We start from the raw sequence: 17,544 nt of genomic DNA on the forward strand, positions 1-17,544 counted from the left end.
AGAAAATATTATGAAAAATCATATGCCAACAAATTGGATAACCTAGAAGAAATGGATAAATTTCTAGATATAAACCTACCAAGACTGACTTATGAAGAAATAGAAAATCTGAGCAGATTAATAGTGAGTGAGGAAATTGTATCAATAATGAAAAGTCTCTATTAAAGAAAAACCCAGGCTAAATGGGGGAAAAGTTGAAAGCTTTTTTTTCTGAAGTCTGGAACAAGACAAAGAACTTTCACCACTTCTGTTCAGCATAATACTTGAAGTCCTAGCCAGAGAATTTGGCAAGAGAAAGAAATAAAATGCATACAAATAGGAAAAGAAGTCATCAGATTGTCTCGGTTTGTAGATGACATGATCTTTTCTTATAAAAATACCTTAAAGAGTTTACTAAAAGACCGTTAAAACTAATAGACTCAGTAAATTTGCAGGATACAAAATCAGCATACAACTTTACACTAGTAGTAAATGCTCTGAGAAAAAAATCAAGATAACAATCTCATTTATAATAGCTTTAAAAATCAGTTATCAGCCAGGCGTGGTGGCTCAGGCCTATAATCCCAGCACTTTGGGAGGCTGAGGTGGGCGAATCACCTGAGGTCAGTAGTTTGAGACCAGCCTGGTAAACATGGGGAAACCCCATTTCTACTAAAAATACAAACAAAAAAAAATTATCCAGGCATGGTGGCAGGTGCCTGTAATCCAAGCTACTGGGGAGGCTGAGGCAGGAGAATCACTTGAACCTGGGAAGCAGAGGTTGCAGTGAGCCAAGCTCACACCACTGCTCTCCAACCTGGGCGACAGAGTGAGACTCATCTCAAAAAAAAAGATGTATCTAGGAATACATTTAACAAAAAGGTGAAGGATCTCTACACTGGTTTTATACATTGGTGAAATCAATTTTAGAGGACAGAAATAAATGAAAAGATATCCCATGCTCTTGGATTGGATGAATTGGAAGAATTAATATTATTAAAATGTCTAGAGTACAAAAAGCAATCTACAGATTCAGTGAAATCTTATCAAAATACCAATGACATTATTCACAGAAATAGAAAAAATGATCCTAAATTTCTTATGAAATCACAGAAGACCCCAAGTAGCCAAAGCAATCTTGAAAAATAAATAAATAAATAAATAAAGCTGGAAACATCACACCAGCTGAGTTTAAAATATACTACAAAGCCATAGTAACCAAAACACTACCAGACTTGAAAATATACTACAGACATATAGACCAATAAAACAGAATAGAGAGCCCAGAAACAAACCCATCTATCTATAGCCACCTAATTTTCAACAAAGGTACTAAGAATATGCATTGGGGAAAAGACAGTTTCTTCAATAAATTTTACTGGGAAAATTGGATATTCACATGCGGAAGAATGAAACTGGACCCCTATTTTTCACCATATGCAAAAATCAACTCAAAGTGGATTCAAGACTTAAGACCTGAAACTATGAAACTAGTGGAAGAAAACATGGGGGAAACACTTCATGACACTGGACTGGGCAAGGATTTTTTGGGCAAGACCTCAAAAGCACAGGCAACAAAAGCAAAAATAGACAACTTGGATTATATCAAACTAAAAATCCTCTGAACAGCAAAGAAAGCAATCAACAGAATGAAAAGATAACCTACCCAATGGGACAAAATATTGCAAACTATACATCTGATAAGGGATTAATATCCAGAATACATAAGTAACACAAAGAACCATAGTAAAAACAAACAATCTGATTTAAAAGGGGGCAAAAACCTTAATAAACATTTCTCAAAAGAAGACATACAGATGGCCAACAGGCATATGAAAACATGCTCAATATCACAAATCATCAGCAAAGCGCAAATCAAAACCACAATATTACCTTATTCCAGTTAGAATGGCTATTATCAAAAAGACAAAGGACAAGCATTGGCAAGGATGTTGAGGAAGTGGGAAATTCATACACCATTGGTGGGAATGTAAATTAATATAGCCATTATGAAAAACAGCCTGAAGGTTTCCCAATAAAATAAAAATAGAACTACCATATGATCCAGAATACCCCATACTGGGTATATATCCCAAGGAAATGAAGTCAGTATGTAGAAGAGATATCTGCACTCCTATGTTTATCACAGTACTATTCACAATAGCCAAGATAGGGAATCAACTGAAGTGCCCATCCATGGTTGAATAAATGTGGGATATATACACAATGGAATACTATTTGTGTACCCATCAATGGATGAATAAGTGAAGAAAATGTGGTATATATACACAATGGAATACTGTTTGTTCATAAAAAAGAATGAGAGCCTGTCATTTGCACCAATATTGGTGAACCTAGTGGATACTGTGTTAAGTGAAATAAGCCAGACACAGAAAGAAAAATACTGCATTGCCCACTCATATGTAGAATCAAAACAAGTTAATCTCATGGAAGTAGTGGTTAGAACAGTGGTTAACTGAGACTGGGAAGACTAGGAGAAAGTGGGGGAGAGGGATATCCAATGAATATAGGGTTAACATATAGAGGCCATCCCATGGATATAGAGTTAACATTAGAAAGGAAGAATAAGTGCTGGGGTCCTATTGGACAGCAAGGTGACTATAGTCAACCATCAGGTATTATATTTCTCAAAATAGCTGGAAGAGAGGATGTTGTATGTTCTCACCACAAAAAAATTATAAGTGTTCAAGGTGCTAGACATGCTAATTATCCTGGTTTGATCATTACACAATGTATGCATGTATCAAAATATCATATAGTACCCTGTTAAATATGTACAATGTGTCAATCCAAAAACAGTAAATTCGAAATTTTAATAAATGAAAAAAGCTGAATTAATTATGTATGTTTAATTCTCTTAAATAATGACAGTGCCACAAGCCCTTCAGAGTAAACAAAATACATTTCCCCCCAGCAGTGTTCACATAGTAATGAAATACTCTAATTCTTGAAGGAGCACATCGATCAATATGCAGGAAAGGAAAATCTCTGGGCTCCTTCTGTAAAGTATTCCTTTGTTGTTATAAAGAAAATATTTTTTCCCTTGTCTTCTTTCATTACTAACATTATTAAATTCATTTGTTTATTTCAGGTGGAGCCAAGTACAAAATTATTTCCAGCGGTTTTTGCACAAGCTACAAGTCCCAATGTTTTCCAGTTTGAGTTGGGAAGAATAAAGGTAATAAAGACTCATTCCTGGTATTATATTTGTATTATTTTCTATTAGGATGCAGCATTTATTTATTCTGAAATGAGTTCAATAAATTAGTACTGATAAGAATCAAATAAATCATGCTTTCAAGAAAAGATAGCCTGCTTGAAAATCTTTCAGGTCACCAGGGTAACATAATGATTAAAAAGTATTTCTCTTTAGTTATTCTATGTATATTATTCAATAAAAGGTGTATAAGAAACAAACAAACGGACAAAAAATGCCAGATTACACACATTGCAGTAATCATTGAACTCATAGGTGACCTAATGAATGGAGTTAAAGTCCTGAAACCATGCAGCTTACAATAGTGGTATGTATAGAGTACTCCAGTAACATAAACGAAAGAACAGCTCAGTTGGATGGGTTGGATCAGATAAAGCTTAAAGAAGAGGTAACATTTAGTTTGATTACTAACTGTAAAATCGGAGCTCTTGGGGTGCGTTTATTAGGAGATGTCATTCTAGGCAGAGGATGAGAAGAAGCAAAAACAGGTAAGAGTGAAAGTGCTGAAGGTCAGGTAATTCAGTGTTACTGTAACAAAGGCTGCCTTCCAGAATGCGGCTGGAGATTAAGACGGATAAAAGGTAGAGCAAGTCCAGGTTGAAAAGGTCTTTTATGGCGCATTAAAAGGTTAGCACCTATTACAAAGACACGGGAAATCCATTTGAAATTTGAAGAAGGGAATTGAGTATAATGAAACTTGTTTTGGAAAAATATGTTATTAGTAATGTGAGGGTAGGCAGGAATGAGAATAGTCAGTAGCAATGAGGTATTGATAATTTGATACTGTCTGTGTGGAAGACAATGGTGAGAGCCATGGAAGTCAGAATGAAGAATGGTAACTGTGAACGTATTTTATAGAGGAGATTAATAGGATTTAGCAATGAACTGGACTAACAGAATTTGTAGATGATTCAGGATCTCAGGAAGAGTGAGAGTCAATGGCTAATTTAAAATTTTGGTTCGGACAATTTGGCAGTGCTAATGAAAAAAGTAGAAGAGCTTGTTGAAATTCAGGAATAAAAAGGTTGAACTTAATTGTGCAGTTGTAAAGCTGAGGTTCCAGGCACACATCGGAGTGAACAGAGTAGATAGTTTTATTAGGCTGGCTTGGTGACCTTGGACATTTTTCTTAAACTATGTGAGCTCAGTTTCTGCCTCTATCAAATGGGGTTCACAGTATCTGTTTTATGAAGTTGATATAATTAAACATCTTGAACAATGCTTTTTTTGTTTTGTTTTTAAGACGGAGTCTTACTCTCTCTCCCAGGCTAGAGTGTAATGGTGCGATTTTGGCTCACTGCAACTTCTGCCTCCTGGGTCCAAACAATTCTCTGTCTCAGCCTCAGGAGCAGCTGGAATTACAGGCACGCGCCACCATGCCTGGCTAATTTTTGTATTTTTAGTAGAGACAGGGTTTCACTCTACTCGCCAGGCTGGTCTTGAACTCCTGACCTCGTGATCCACTTGCCTCGGCCTCCCAAAGTGCTGGGATTACAGACGTGAGCCACCGCAACTGGCCCTTGAACAGTGCTTTATCCATGGTATCTGCTCAACAAATTTATATATAATATGCATACATATGCATACATATATACACATACGTATACACAGTTGTGCTAAAAAGAGCTGTGCTGGAGATTAAAATTTTTGTCCTTGAGAAATCAGTTGTAATTCATCTTTGAGTGTGAATGGAATATTCGAGGGCAGATGCAGAGAGCGAGAAGAGATGACTGAGGAGAGAACCTGGTCGTATCAACTAAAAAAGAGGAACCTGTGGGAGAAGCTGAGGGCAGAGCTATCAGGAATGCTGGAGAACTGAAAGAGACATCTTAGCAGAAGCCAGATGAGGATGGAGATTTATACGTAGGAGTGGCTAACATCAGATAGCAGATGCCACAGATGGATTAATACAACTCGGACTAAAGGAATCCCTGGCCTTTGTTCATGAAGAGGGCTTTGGTGACCTTGCCAGAAGAATCTCGGCAAAACTATGAAAGAAGGGCCGGTCTCAGTGGCTCAGGCTTGTAATCCCAGCACTCTGGGAGGCAGGAAGATCCCTTGAGCCCAGAAGTTTGAAACCAGCCAGGGACACGTGGTGAGACCCTATCTCTACAAAATAATAATTAAAAAAAATATTTTAGGCCAATGTGGTGGTGCATGCCTGTAGTCCCAGATCCTCCAGAAGCTGAGGTGGGAGGATCACTTGAGAGCCAAGACGTCGAGGCTGCAGTGAGCCATGATGGTGCCACTGCACTCCCTCCTGGGTGACAGAGAGAGACCTTGACTCAATTATTATATATAAAAAAATGATGAGAGAAGCCATGTTACCGTGAATTCAAGACTAGACATGAGAGAAGGGAGGCAGCAAGTTCAGGTGACTTTTTTTTTTTCCCACAAAATTTGACAGAGTGGTAGTTACTCAGAAGCCTGACTGATACATTGTTATCTATTGACATCTACTGACATTTCCATTGGATGACTAATAGCTATCACAAATTGAATGCATCCAAACTGGACTGCTCGCCCCTCCCTCCCTCCTTCCATTCCTTCCTTCCTCTCGTTCCCTTTCCCTCTCCCTCTCCCTCTTGCACTCCCCCTTCCCCTCCCCTCCCTCATCCCACTCCCCCTCCTCCCTCTCTTTCTCCTGCCCTCTCCATCCCCATCCCCCTCCCCTTCCCTCTCCTTCCTTCCTTCCTTCCTTTCTTCCTTCTTTTTCCCCTTCCCTGTCCCTTTTCTTTCTTGCTAATGGAGTCCCACTCTGTCACTCAGGCTAGAGTGCAGTGATAGGATCTCAGCTCACTACAACCTTTCTCTCTCTTTTTCTCTTTCTCTCTCCTTCCTTCCTCCCTCCCTCCCTCCCTCTTCTCCTTCCTCCCTCCCTCCCTCTTCTCCTTCCTCCCTCCTTCCCTCCCTCCCTCCCTTCCTCCCTTCCCCCTTCCCTTCCCCCTTCCCCTCTTCTTCCCTTTTTCCCTTCCCTTTTCTTTCTTTCTGATGGAGACTCACTTGTCACCCAGGCTAGAGTGCAGTGGCAAGATCTCAGCTCACTGCAACCTCCACCTCCTGGGTTCAAGCAATTCTCCTGCCTCAGCCTCCCAAGTTGCTGGGACTACAGGAACACGCCACCATTTTTGTATTTTTTCCAAGTGAATTTTTGTATTCTTAGCAGAGACAGGGTTTCACCAAGTGGGCCAGGCTGGTCTTGGACTCCTGACCTCAAGTGATCCACCCGCCTCAGCTTCCCAAAGTGCTAGGATTACAGGTGTGAGCTGCCGCACCCAGCCCAGTCTTTCTTTAAATGTCACTTTCTCAATCACACCCATTCTGACCACCCCATTTAAAATTGCTGCCCTGCATTCTGTTTCCTCCATTCTGGCTTTCTGTCCCCCAAACCCCCAGCCCCGTGACATCTCTTCTGAAATGCCATTTAATTCATTTACTTGTTGATTTTATTTCATACTTTCAGTGAGAAAAATGGAAGCTATATGAGGGCAGGCATTCTGTTAGTTTTATTCATTAACATATCATCAGCATTTAAACCAGTACTTGACCTCCCCGCCGCCATTGTTAGAGGGCAGTAGGAAAGCAGTGTGAGGATGAAGCAGAGCCTGTGGTTGAGGGGGCTTTAGAGGAGAAGGAGCGATAGAAGATAATGCAGAAATATGAGAAAATGCTTTTCATATGGTCCCATAAGAGGCAGGCAGGGGTGTTGTCCAGATCATAGGTAGATGAAGAAGCTTTTGGCAAAGCAGAGACCTCTTTTCTTCAACACCAGACAGAAGGAATTCAGGATGGCTGAAGATGATATTGGAGGTGGAGGAGAAATAAATAGGTTAATTAATGCCTCACATATTCTGTTTTCTTGGTTCGTAGTCAGGTTTCTCTGCTGCGCTTTATCTGGAATACTTCTGTCTAGAGGCAGTGATTTAAGGACGAGTTGGGTGATGGAGAACAGACAGTGAGAGGGAGAGCCAGGAGATGCGACCTATCTGTCTTGCAGGAAGTTTGACATTGAAAGTTCCTATAGACTTGCCAGCTTTCCCTGAGGTCCCAGCCTGGTAAAGAAATATAAAGGATGTGTGGATATGCTTGGTTGCACTTGGCCTTCTCTGTGTGCCATTCAGTATATGGGAAAGACACATCCCAAAACCTTTGACTGCCCTGAAGGCATAGTTTTCTCTCACCGTATATTTCCTGGTTTGTCCTTTCAGAAACTTTTCAACCCAATTTCTATGATTTCTTGTGTTGACTTGACTCATAGGGTTATCTTACTTTCCCCATCTCTGTCCTGGGCAGAATTCTCGTCATTACTTTGTGAAACCCAAGTGATGTTCTGAATTCGTTCTTTTTCTGCCTCCCCATCCCCTAGAACGTGATGCCCCTCTCGGCGGGATTATTCAAGAGTGAGCACAAGAACCCCGTGCCACAGTGCCCTCCACGTCTCCACGTGCAGTTCCTGTCACACGTCCTGTGGAGCAGAATGCCCAACCAGTTTTTGAAGGTAGATGTGTCTCGCATAAGCGAACGCCAAGGCTGGTTGGTGCAGTGTCTGGATCCTCTGCAGTTCATGTCTCTTCATATCCCTGAGGAAAACAGGTCAGCCCCATGAATCCGTGACATTTTGATTGGAATGCTCGGGATTAGCCCACTGCCCAGGGCTTCTGGTAGCGGTGTGGGGCAGGGGTGGTTCTGAAGAAACAAAATGAAATTTATAAAGATCCCAATTCTTTTGCAATGGAGTCATTATTCTGCGTATTCCAAGTTTAAGTTTATTTCTCAACCACTTGGTTACTGAAAAAAAATTATTCTGTAGCCAAAGATGCTGTATTATGGTTTCGTCATTCACTCTCGCTTTACTTACAATGACAACAGCAAATAAAAATTCAGACAAGTGCAACTGCAGTCCGACTTATGACTTAGCAAAGTACTGTAAGGGAGAGTTGTGAGATATTAGAGACGGAATCACTTACGATTCCTCTGTTCAACCCTTCATTTTATGGATGTGAAAAACTGATCCCAAGAAACAATAATGAAAGAAAATTGGGAAAATACTGTGAGTGCCTTGGAAACACGTTTATATGCGTTCTAGGCAGTAATAATAATAACAAAGTATAATAAATGCTCAAAGGTAGCTTGGTTTGTCATTTTCTGTTTTTTCATATGGCAGTCCATTAAATTGCAGAGATTTCATTTAAGCAGGCTTCTTATCAATAAGGAGCTACGTTTCTAAGTTTTGGGCCAAGATTTCCCTCCCAAATTACCATTGAAATGTTCAGTCACAAACTGAGTAAAAACGTATCATGAAAGTGATGCACAACATATTTGTGTGTTTTGAGTCTTTAATCTGAAAATAATTATTGACGCTATGTCCATGTTTATATCTTCAGATGTTCTTGGCATTTTTGATTTTAATATTTTTGAAATTTAACCTATGCTTTGGAAAATAGTTTGTCAGTTCCTCAAAAAATAAAATTATAGCCTTGCCATGTAATCTAGCAATTCTACTTTTCACATATACCAAAGAGAAATGAAAATACGTCCATACAAAAACTTGTACAAGAAAATTCATAGAAACATGAATAGTAGTAAGGGGAACCCCAAATGTTCACCAACTTATGAATCAATAAACAAAATGTGATATGATATATCCATTTAATATGATTTGGCAATAAAAATAAAGTACTGATACATGCCACAAAATGCAGGAACCTTGAAGACGTTATATTAAGTGAAGGAAACCAGTCACAAAAGTATCGTAAGTGAAAGAATCATACTAGTGTGGGATTTTAGTTAATTGAAAAGTCCATAATAGACAAATCTTTAGAAACTGAACCGCTAATTGGTACTAAATTCCTTTTGGGGTGATAAAAGTGTTCTAAACTCTATAGTTTTAGTTACACAACTCTATTAATATACAAAAACTATTATGTATTTCAAGTAGGTAAATTGTATAGCATGTTAATTACAGCCAACAAAGTTTTTTTTTTTTTTGAGATGACGTCTTTCTCTGTCACCCAGGCTGGAGTGCAGTGGTGTGATCTCAGCTCACTGCAGCCTCCACCTCCCAGATTCAAGTGATTCTCCTGCCTCAGCCTCCTGAGTAGCTGGGACTACAGGCACGTGACACCATCCCCAGCTAATTTTTTATAGTTTTAGTAGAGACAAAGTTTCACCATATTAGCCAAGATGGTCTCAATCTCCTGACCTTGTAATCTGCCCAGCTTGGCCTCCCAAAGTGCTGGGATTACAGGCGTGAGCCATTGCACCTGACCTAAAAAATATGTTTTAAAACAAAAGAAAATCAAAGAAAAATTAATCTGGCTAGTTAATTCTTTTTATATATTAAATATGTATTTACATATTTTTACATGAAATAATTAGATATCTTTCATAATGTACTCTTGAGATGGTTCAGTTTGTTTACAATTTTATGCTGCTTTTTTTTTGTGAGAAGAGTTTTATCATAATTTTTCATCTGATGATGTTTTTTAAGAAAATACTGGCTGGGCGCGGTGGCTCACGCCTGTAATCCCAGCACTTTGGGAGGCCGAGGCGGGTGGATCACGAGGTCAAGATATCAAGACCATCCCGGTCAACATGGTGAAACCCCATCTCTACTAAAAATACAAAAAATTAGCTGGGCATGGTGGCGCATGTCTGTAATCTCAGCTACTCAGGAGGCTGAGGCAGGAGAATTGCCTGAACTCAGGAGGCGGAGGTTGCGGTGAGGCCGAGATCTCCAGCCTGGGTAACAAGAGTGAAACTCCGTCTCAAAAAAAAAAAAAGAAAATACTGAACAACCAAAACAAACATAACATTTGGGAAGGAATTCTTGTTTTTGAAGGAAAATATCTCTCTACTAAGCATGGAATTTTAACATTATAATTTAACATTTTGGCATGCTGCCATCAGAACCCAACGTAACTCCCTGTCTCAGTATTTTATAATTTATATTAATTGCTTGTGATAGATGTATATGTATGTGAATAGATAATTTAAACTCTTGCTAAGATCATAAAGGATTTGAGGCAGTTTTCCAAACGGTATGGAACATGAATGTATAAAAATGTGTCATTGGCATCAGGCCATAGAAAAGACATGGATAGGAAAATAAAACTGGGGCTAAGAGTGACACACAGTCATTAATACTACACCGGTTAGTAGAGTCGAGGCCCACTTTGAGACGTCAGTTACCACCTGTGGAAGTCTGGCCTGCAGACCGTGACTCAACAACAGATGAATGAATGCACTCTCACACCATTACAGTGATACAGGGGGCTAGGGATGGCAGTTGGCTGCTTTCAGAGGGCAAAATACAACCAATTGTCCTAGACTCCCTGTTCATCCACACTTTTACTCCATAGATGTTATATGCACTTGTGGGTAATTAACATGGTTAAGAGAATGGTTTTACGACTAATAAAAGCTTTAGGTTCCCGGACATAGAGTAAATACTATTAACAGGTAATTCTCCTTTGATCTTCCCGGGAGAGGGACACCTGGCACAAAATTTACATGAGTAAACAGAGTGGAGACAGAGGGATGTGGGGTAAGCAGACTTAAATTTGGAAGGCCTTTCATTGTCTCTGTCTTTCCTATGCTAATGTTAATGAGTGGCTGCCTTCAGCTTGCTTCAGTAAAACCTTTTGACCTTCCAAAATGTTTGAGATTACAATCTATAACTTTTCCTAATAGTTAGTATCTTGCCAGCCCCTGAGTGAATCGCAGCACCATGTTAGTTCCATTCTTCCTAGCAGACAAAGAAAAATATGATGAGTTTCAAAATCCATATTCCAAAAAGGAAGTCTCAACTAGTGTGGTTGAGAAGGATCTGATGCCCCAGTAACATGACGAAGCATTAATATTTTAAAGTTTGCAGTGGTGGTAGACATATGCCAGTGGGTACTTTGTTTCTCCTTAACACGTGTCACAGTTTATAATTTAATCTACTCCATCTTGGTCAGTGGGGGTGGTTTACTCTCTCAATTGGATGTAAGCTCCCTGAGGGCAGGAATCACATCTGTATTATTCACCATTGTATCATCAGTGCACAGTGTTAATACATAATAGGCACTCTGTGGATATTTGATGAACAATTGACTGACAATGACATATGCAAGAAATTTCTTCACTAGAGACTTTTGTGTTTTTTTGTTGTTTGTTTATTATTTTGAGGTGGAGTCTTGCTCTGTTGCCCAGGCTGGAGTGCAGTGGCACAATCTCAGCTCATTGCAACCTCTGCCTCCTAGATTCAAGCGATTCTCCTGCCTCACCCTCCCCAGTAGCTGGGATTACAGGTGTGCACCACCACGCCCAGTTGATTTTTTTTTTTTTTTAATTTTTAGTAGAGATGAGGTTTCACCATGTTGGCCAGGCTGGTCTCGAACTCCTGACCTCAAATGATCCACCCGTCTCAGCCCCCCAAAGTGCTGGGATTATAGGCATGATCAACCATTCCTGGCCTCCATTAGAGACTTTTACAGATTATGATGAGCTGTATTTGTTAGCTTTTACTACAGTAAGAAATAGCCCCCCAGATCTCAGTGGCTTGCAAACAAACATTGGTCTTCTGCTCCTGTTACATGAGGACATAGGTCCCTACAGCTCTATTCAGGGCCAGGGTGGACTGTGGGAGTGGCCCACATGCCTTTTCACCCTGAGTCCCAAGCTGATAGGGCAGCTCCAAGCTGGGACAAAGTTTTTATAACCAAGGGTAGATGTGCAAAAGGGGTAACAGAAACCTCCAGGCCTTTAAGAGTTAATTTTTAGTTGTGGCAGTTGTTATATCCACTTTATTGGCCAAGATAAATTATATGCTCAAGCTCAAATTAAGTGGGGCAAGTAAGATGACTCCATGCAAGAAGGAAGGAGACTATTTGAGGACAATAATGTAATCTATACCATGTACTAGAGAGTTAGTGAGTTATATATTCGGCATTGACTTTAGACAAAATAATGGGTTATTTCTTTTGCTTATGAGTTCAAACCATAGTTCATTCAAACATGAATAATTACACAAGGGCTTGGTGTGGGAAGACAAACTAATTTAGTGCCAGTATATCCTTTTGTTTGCCTTGATCCAGGTGCGAAAAGTTAGAGAACTATATAGATGGCCATCTCCATTAGACTTCATTCATTCATTCCCAAACATGTATTGGTGCCTGCTGCATTCCTGGCACTGAGTATAAAATGGTGAGCAAATATGGTGCTTACCTTCAAGGACTTCATGTTTAGTAGGGAAGAGAGAAACTTTAAAGAAAATAATATGGTATCATGGAGTGAATAATGCTGATAGGGAGGGGGAAATAATGGATTGGGCAGGGCAGCAGCAACGTAACCTGTAGTATTCTTATATGTTATTTCTAGCAGTTAACATCTGGAGAGAAATTAGACAGTAGGCTCACTTGAGTTTCTCAGTAAGCACCTAGAGCACAGATGTTCTGTGTTGCTATGATGAACAGATCTGTATATCTGGGGCATCAGCCAGGCTGAGGGGTGGGATTATAGTCCTCCTAGGAGATTAAGTTCTTTTTATCTGGAATTTCTTCTGGTTTCTGGAAGTTTAACTGGTATATGGGGCAGCTAATCATTTGCTTTTAGTTTGTAATACGGGAAGTTTCTGATGCTAAGAGCTGGGAGGTGGATGTGGATGGTGTTGGGAGGATGGGGCAGCTAATCATTTGCTTTTAGTTTGTAATACGGGAAGTTTCTGATGCTAAGATTTGGGAAGTGGATCTCGAGTTGGGAGGTAGATCTTGATTACAAGCCACCATCGAGCCACAGTGGCTTGTAATCGACTGCCTGTTACTTGGAAGGCGTAGATGTGGTGAGTAGGTGTGGACGGGATGATGGAGTGCCTGAGGATAGTGACAAAACTCAACAACAAAGGATGGCAGGTCTTTATTCAACATTTCTGGGTGTTAGGTACTGTTTTAAGTGCTCGGTGCTAGAAGAACAGTAGCAAACAAAACATACATATATATACATGTATTTACATGTGCATATATACATATATGTTCTCATAAAGGGAAATACTAAGTCTCACTAAGGACACTTTTCTAGATGAATGAGTGTTTTGATTATGAGTATATTAAGCTTCTACTTTTAATGCTACAGTGTCACCTATGTAAAATCTGTATTATTTAAGTAGTTTAGAAAACATCGGCACATCTGAAGGAACTATGTGCTCTGAAAGGAATGACTTGGCTTTAAGCATTTTCTGGCCATACGTTTTAGGTTTTATTTGTTGAAAGAGCATATGGTAGAAGCAAAATGATATGGATCATGAGCCCAGTGTCAACTCCAACTCTAATAGAAACTTGAGGTGCCTTTTTATTTTGCCACATAGAAAATGTCATTTACAGTGTCAGTTTCATGAGCTGCACAAACCTGGGTGGACACCAGGGGTAGCAGGAGTTCTTTGGGTGCATGACAGATGTGTAAGAGGGTAAATTGTGTCGGAGGAATTGGTGTGTTGTTTACCTATTTCTGACTGGTTGGGCTAATGCCTAATCCTAGGGCAGGGAGAAAGGCTGCCTACCCTAAGGCAGAGCTTTCTGGCTTCTTAATCCAGATTAGCCAGTCAAAAAAGGAGATTCAGGATTCCATGGTTTCCAAATTGTGAAAAGAGGGGAGTCCCAGGTTGAAGCCCAGATCCTTGATACAATGGAGGAGGAAGGCGGTGCTAGATAAATGTCAAATTATACATAGAAGAAAATTTGTAAAACATCTAGAAATGATTAAAAGTACTATGCAGCCATTAAACGCATCATAGAAAATTAAAGATATAGGTTAGGTGTCCCAAATCCAAAAATCTGAAATATGAAATGCTCCAAAATCTGAAACGTTTTGAGTACCAATGTGATGCTCAAAGGAAATGGGGTACTTCACATTTCAGACTTTCAGATTCAGGGTGCTCAACCGATAAGTATAATGCAAATATTCTGAAGTGTGACAAAATTCCCAAATCTAAAACACTTCTGGTCCCAAGCGTTTCAGATTAGAGATGTTAAACCTACAGTGTCCATTCCCATAACTTTTTTCAGATTTTTAAAAGTTCAGATTTTTAAAAATCATTCATTTCTAGGCTGGGTGCAGTAGCTCACGCCTGTAATCCCTGCACTTCGTTGAGACCAGCCTGGCCAACATGTAGAGAGCCTTGTCTCTACTAAAAATACAAAAAGTTTACCAGGAGTGGTGGCGGGTGCCTGTAATCCCAGCTACCCCGGAGGCTGAGGCAGGAGAATTGCTTGAACCTGGGAAGTGGAGGTTGCAGTGAGCCGAGATCGCGCCACTACACTCCAGCCTGGGTGACAAGAGCAGAACTCTATCTCAAAAAGAGAAAAATCATTCATTTCTAATCTTACTACCACTCTCCTCTCTTCTGCAGATCTGTTGACATCTTAGAGTTGACAGAGCAGGAGGAATTGCTGAAATTTCACTATCACACTCTTCGGCTCTACTCAGCTGTCTGTGCTCTTGGAAACCACCGGGTGGCTCATGCCCTGTGCAGCCACGTGGATGAACCTCAGCTCCTCTACGCCATCGAGAACAAGTACATGCCGGGTTTGCTGCGCGCTGGCTACTATGACCTGCTGATCGACATCCACCTGAGCTCCTATGCCACTGCCAGGCTCATGATGAACAATGAGTACATTGTCCCCATGACAGAGGAGACCAAGAGCATCACCCTGTTCCCTGATGAGAACAAAAAGCATGGCCTTCCGGGGATCGGCCTCAGCACCTCCCTCAGGCCACGGATGCAGTTTTCCTCCCCCAGTTTTGTCAGCATTAGTAATGAATGTTACCAGTACAGTCCAGAGTTCCCCCTGGACATCCTAAAAGCCAAAACCATACAGATGCTGACAGAAGCTGTTAGAGAGGGCAGTCTTCACGCGCGGGACCCAGTTGGAGGGACTACTGAGTTCCTCTTTGTACCTCTCATCAAGCTGTTCTATACCCTGCTCATCATGGGCATCTTTCACAACGAGGACTTGAAGCACATCTTGCAGTTGATTGAGCCCAGTGTGTTTAAAGAAGCTGCCACTCCGGAGGAGGAGAGTGACACGCTGGAGAAAGAGCTCAATGTGGAAGACGCAAAGCTGCAAGGAGCTGGTGAGGAAGAAGCCAAGGGGGGTAAGCGGCCCAAGGAAGGCCTGCTCCAAATGAAACTGCCAGAGCCAGTTAAATTGCAGGTAATCAGAACAAGACATTTGAGTGAATTTCAGAATTACTAAGTACTGAGGTATCGGAACCTGCCTTTGTTTCTTTCTCTGCGTGTGTATGTTTATTTCTTTGCATTCCTGTGTAGTGGTAGTTCTTCATAAGATTAACTCACTTCCTGTTCTTCTCCCTCTTACTCATTAGCCATCTCCTCTTACTTCCCAGATGCATTTTACCTTCATTACCCCGGAATACCTGAACTATAAGCCATCAAATCCCGCTTTCTACTCATATTTCCACTCTTACCAACCTTAGAATGCTTGTTTACCAGTGGATGCACCCACTGTCACAGGGCAAGGTTCTACTGTCCCGTAATACACTTTTTGTTGTAGTAGTTGTTGTTGTTATTTTTAATAACAGGATCTCACTCTGTCACCCAGGCTGGAGCGCAGTGGTGGTGGTGCAGTCGTAGCTCACTGCAGCCTTGATCTCCTGCCTCAAGCCTTCCTCCCGCCTCAGTTTCTGCAGCAGCTAGGACTGTAGGCATGCCACCATGCCCAGTTATTGTTTTTTATTTTTAGTCGAAACGAGGTCTCGCTATGTTGCCCAGGCTGGTGTCAAAATCCTGGACTCAAGTGATCCTCCCGCCTCGTCATCCCAAAGTGCTAGGATTACAAGTGTAAGCTACTGCACCCAGCCACCTTAGCATGTCTTTAAGGAATCAGACACATTGGCTGTCTTTATGCTCATCAAGATGGTTAAGGGGTCCTTTCTTAATGCCTCATCTGTTCATTAAAGTCAATGTGATGTTTGCATCACTGACCTGCTTTTTTTAACTCCTTGTTCCTTCAGTTAGGATTGACTGAAGCTTCACTCTGGGTCCTGCACTTAGAGGATACTCAAGTGAACCCTGCCTTTCAGAAGCCCACAGCCTCTAAAACGATATACACTCATTTATCCATTAAAAATCTTATTGCTAATTTCATTAAATACTCTGAAAACAAAGAATGGATTACTAAAAGAATGTTTAGACTGGATTGCTGTTAGAAAGATGAGGGGGAAGACCCCTCAGAGATTGTGACTTTTAAGCTGAGGTCAGATTTAAGAGTTGTGTGCAGCAGTTACAAGAAAAAGGAACGGGGCAGGGTGTTCTAGGACCTTTCCATGCAGTACAGATAGCCCAGCAAAGGTCCTGAGGCAGGAGAAGGCCAGTGTGGCTGCTGGAAGGGAAATCAGTAAGGGAGGAAAGAAAGAGTCACCTAGCATCTGGTTAGTCAGGAGGCTTTCGTGCTGGTCCAAACCCTAGGAAACCACGCTCAGAGGAGGGTGGGGCAAAGGAGATGGAGAAAGGCGGATGGACACTGAGACTACTTCAGAGACAGCGTTGACAGAAATGGTTACATTGTAGATGGCGACGCAGAGGGTTTTAAGGTACCCTTTGACACCGTCATGTATTTCTATCACAATTAGTGTTGTGATAGAACACACAATTAGATAGATAGAACACAATTAGATACATAGAACACGCTATGTATCTAATTAAATTTTAAAAATTAAAATTAAAAAAACTGTATTTAAAAAAATGATTATATTGTAGATGGTAATATAACCTTTTAAAAATATATAGATTTTTTAATATTTGGCAGTGTTCTTTTTTAGGGATGTTTCTAACAACATACTCAGTTATAAATCTTTTTGATTTTCAGTAGGAGAAAGACCCAGCTAACCATCGAATGAATGAGCATTCACCACTTTATTATCTTAAGTTTCGATTTCTAGAATTGGTACAGCAGCTCGGTGATGTCATCCGTAGCCCAGATCTTAATATCTTTCTGCTGTGTGATCCTCAGCCTGTGGTTTTCTTTCTAATATACTTACCTTATTCTTTCTACAGTAATCATGTCATCACCCAATTACACTCATTTTGAAAGAAGGGCATTCTAATCTCTTATCACTGATGGAATATCATCCCTTAGCAAAGTTTCCATTATATATTTCATTGACCATAGCTCCTGTGGCTGAAAGGGAGTCTGGGAGCGTAAGGGTATCAGCCTGTTCTCACACTGCTAATAAAGACATACCCGAGACTGAGTAATGTATAAAGGGAAAAAGGTTTAATTGAATCCCAGTTGCACATTGCTGGGGAGGTCTCACAATCATGGTGAAGG

The 17,544-nt window shown here is 40.6% G+C and overlaps 1 protein-coding gene across 6 annotated transcripts in view; it reads left to right on the forward strand.

Annotated features, from left to right (window-relative positions):
- Nucleotides 1–17,544, forward strand: part of RYR2 (ryanodine receptor 2) — a 784,705-nt gene that overhangs the window by 534,700 nt on the left and 232,461 nt on the right. For all 6 annotated transcript variants that reach the window (XM_064383634.1, XM_064383629.1, XM_064383631.1 and 3 more), the window contains 3 exons: nt 3,092–3,178; nt 7,584–7,810; nt 14,604–15,408. In XM_064383634.1, the coding sequence (XP_064239704.1) occupies nt 3,092–3,178; nt 7,584–7,810; nt 14,604–15,408 (1,119 nt within the window). The remainder of the gene's footprint in view (nt 1–3,091; nt 3,179–7,583; nt 7,811–14,603; nt 15,409–17,544) is intronic.

The sequence above is a fragment of the Aotus nancymaae genome, unplaced genomic scaffold (assembly GCF_030222135.1).
Source record: "Aotus nancymaae isolate 86718 unplaced genomic scaffold, 86718_ANA_hifiasm-v0.15.2.pri h1tg000032l_0, whole genome shotgun sequence".
Classification (NCBI taxonomy): domain Eukaryota; kingdom Metazoa; phylum Chordata; class Mammalia; order Primates; family Aotidae; genus Aotus; species Aotus nancymaae.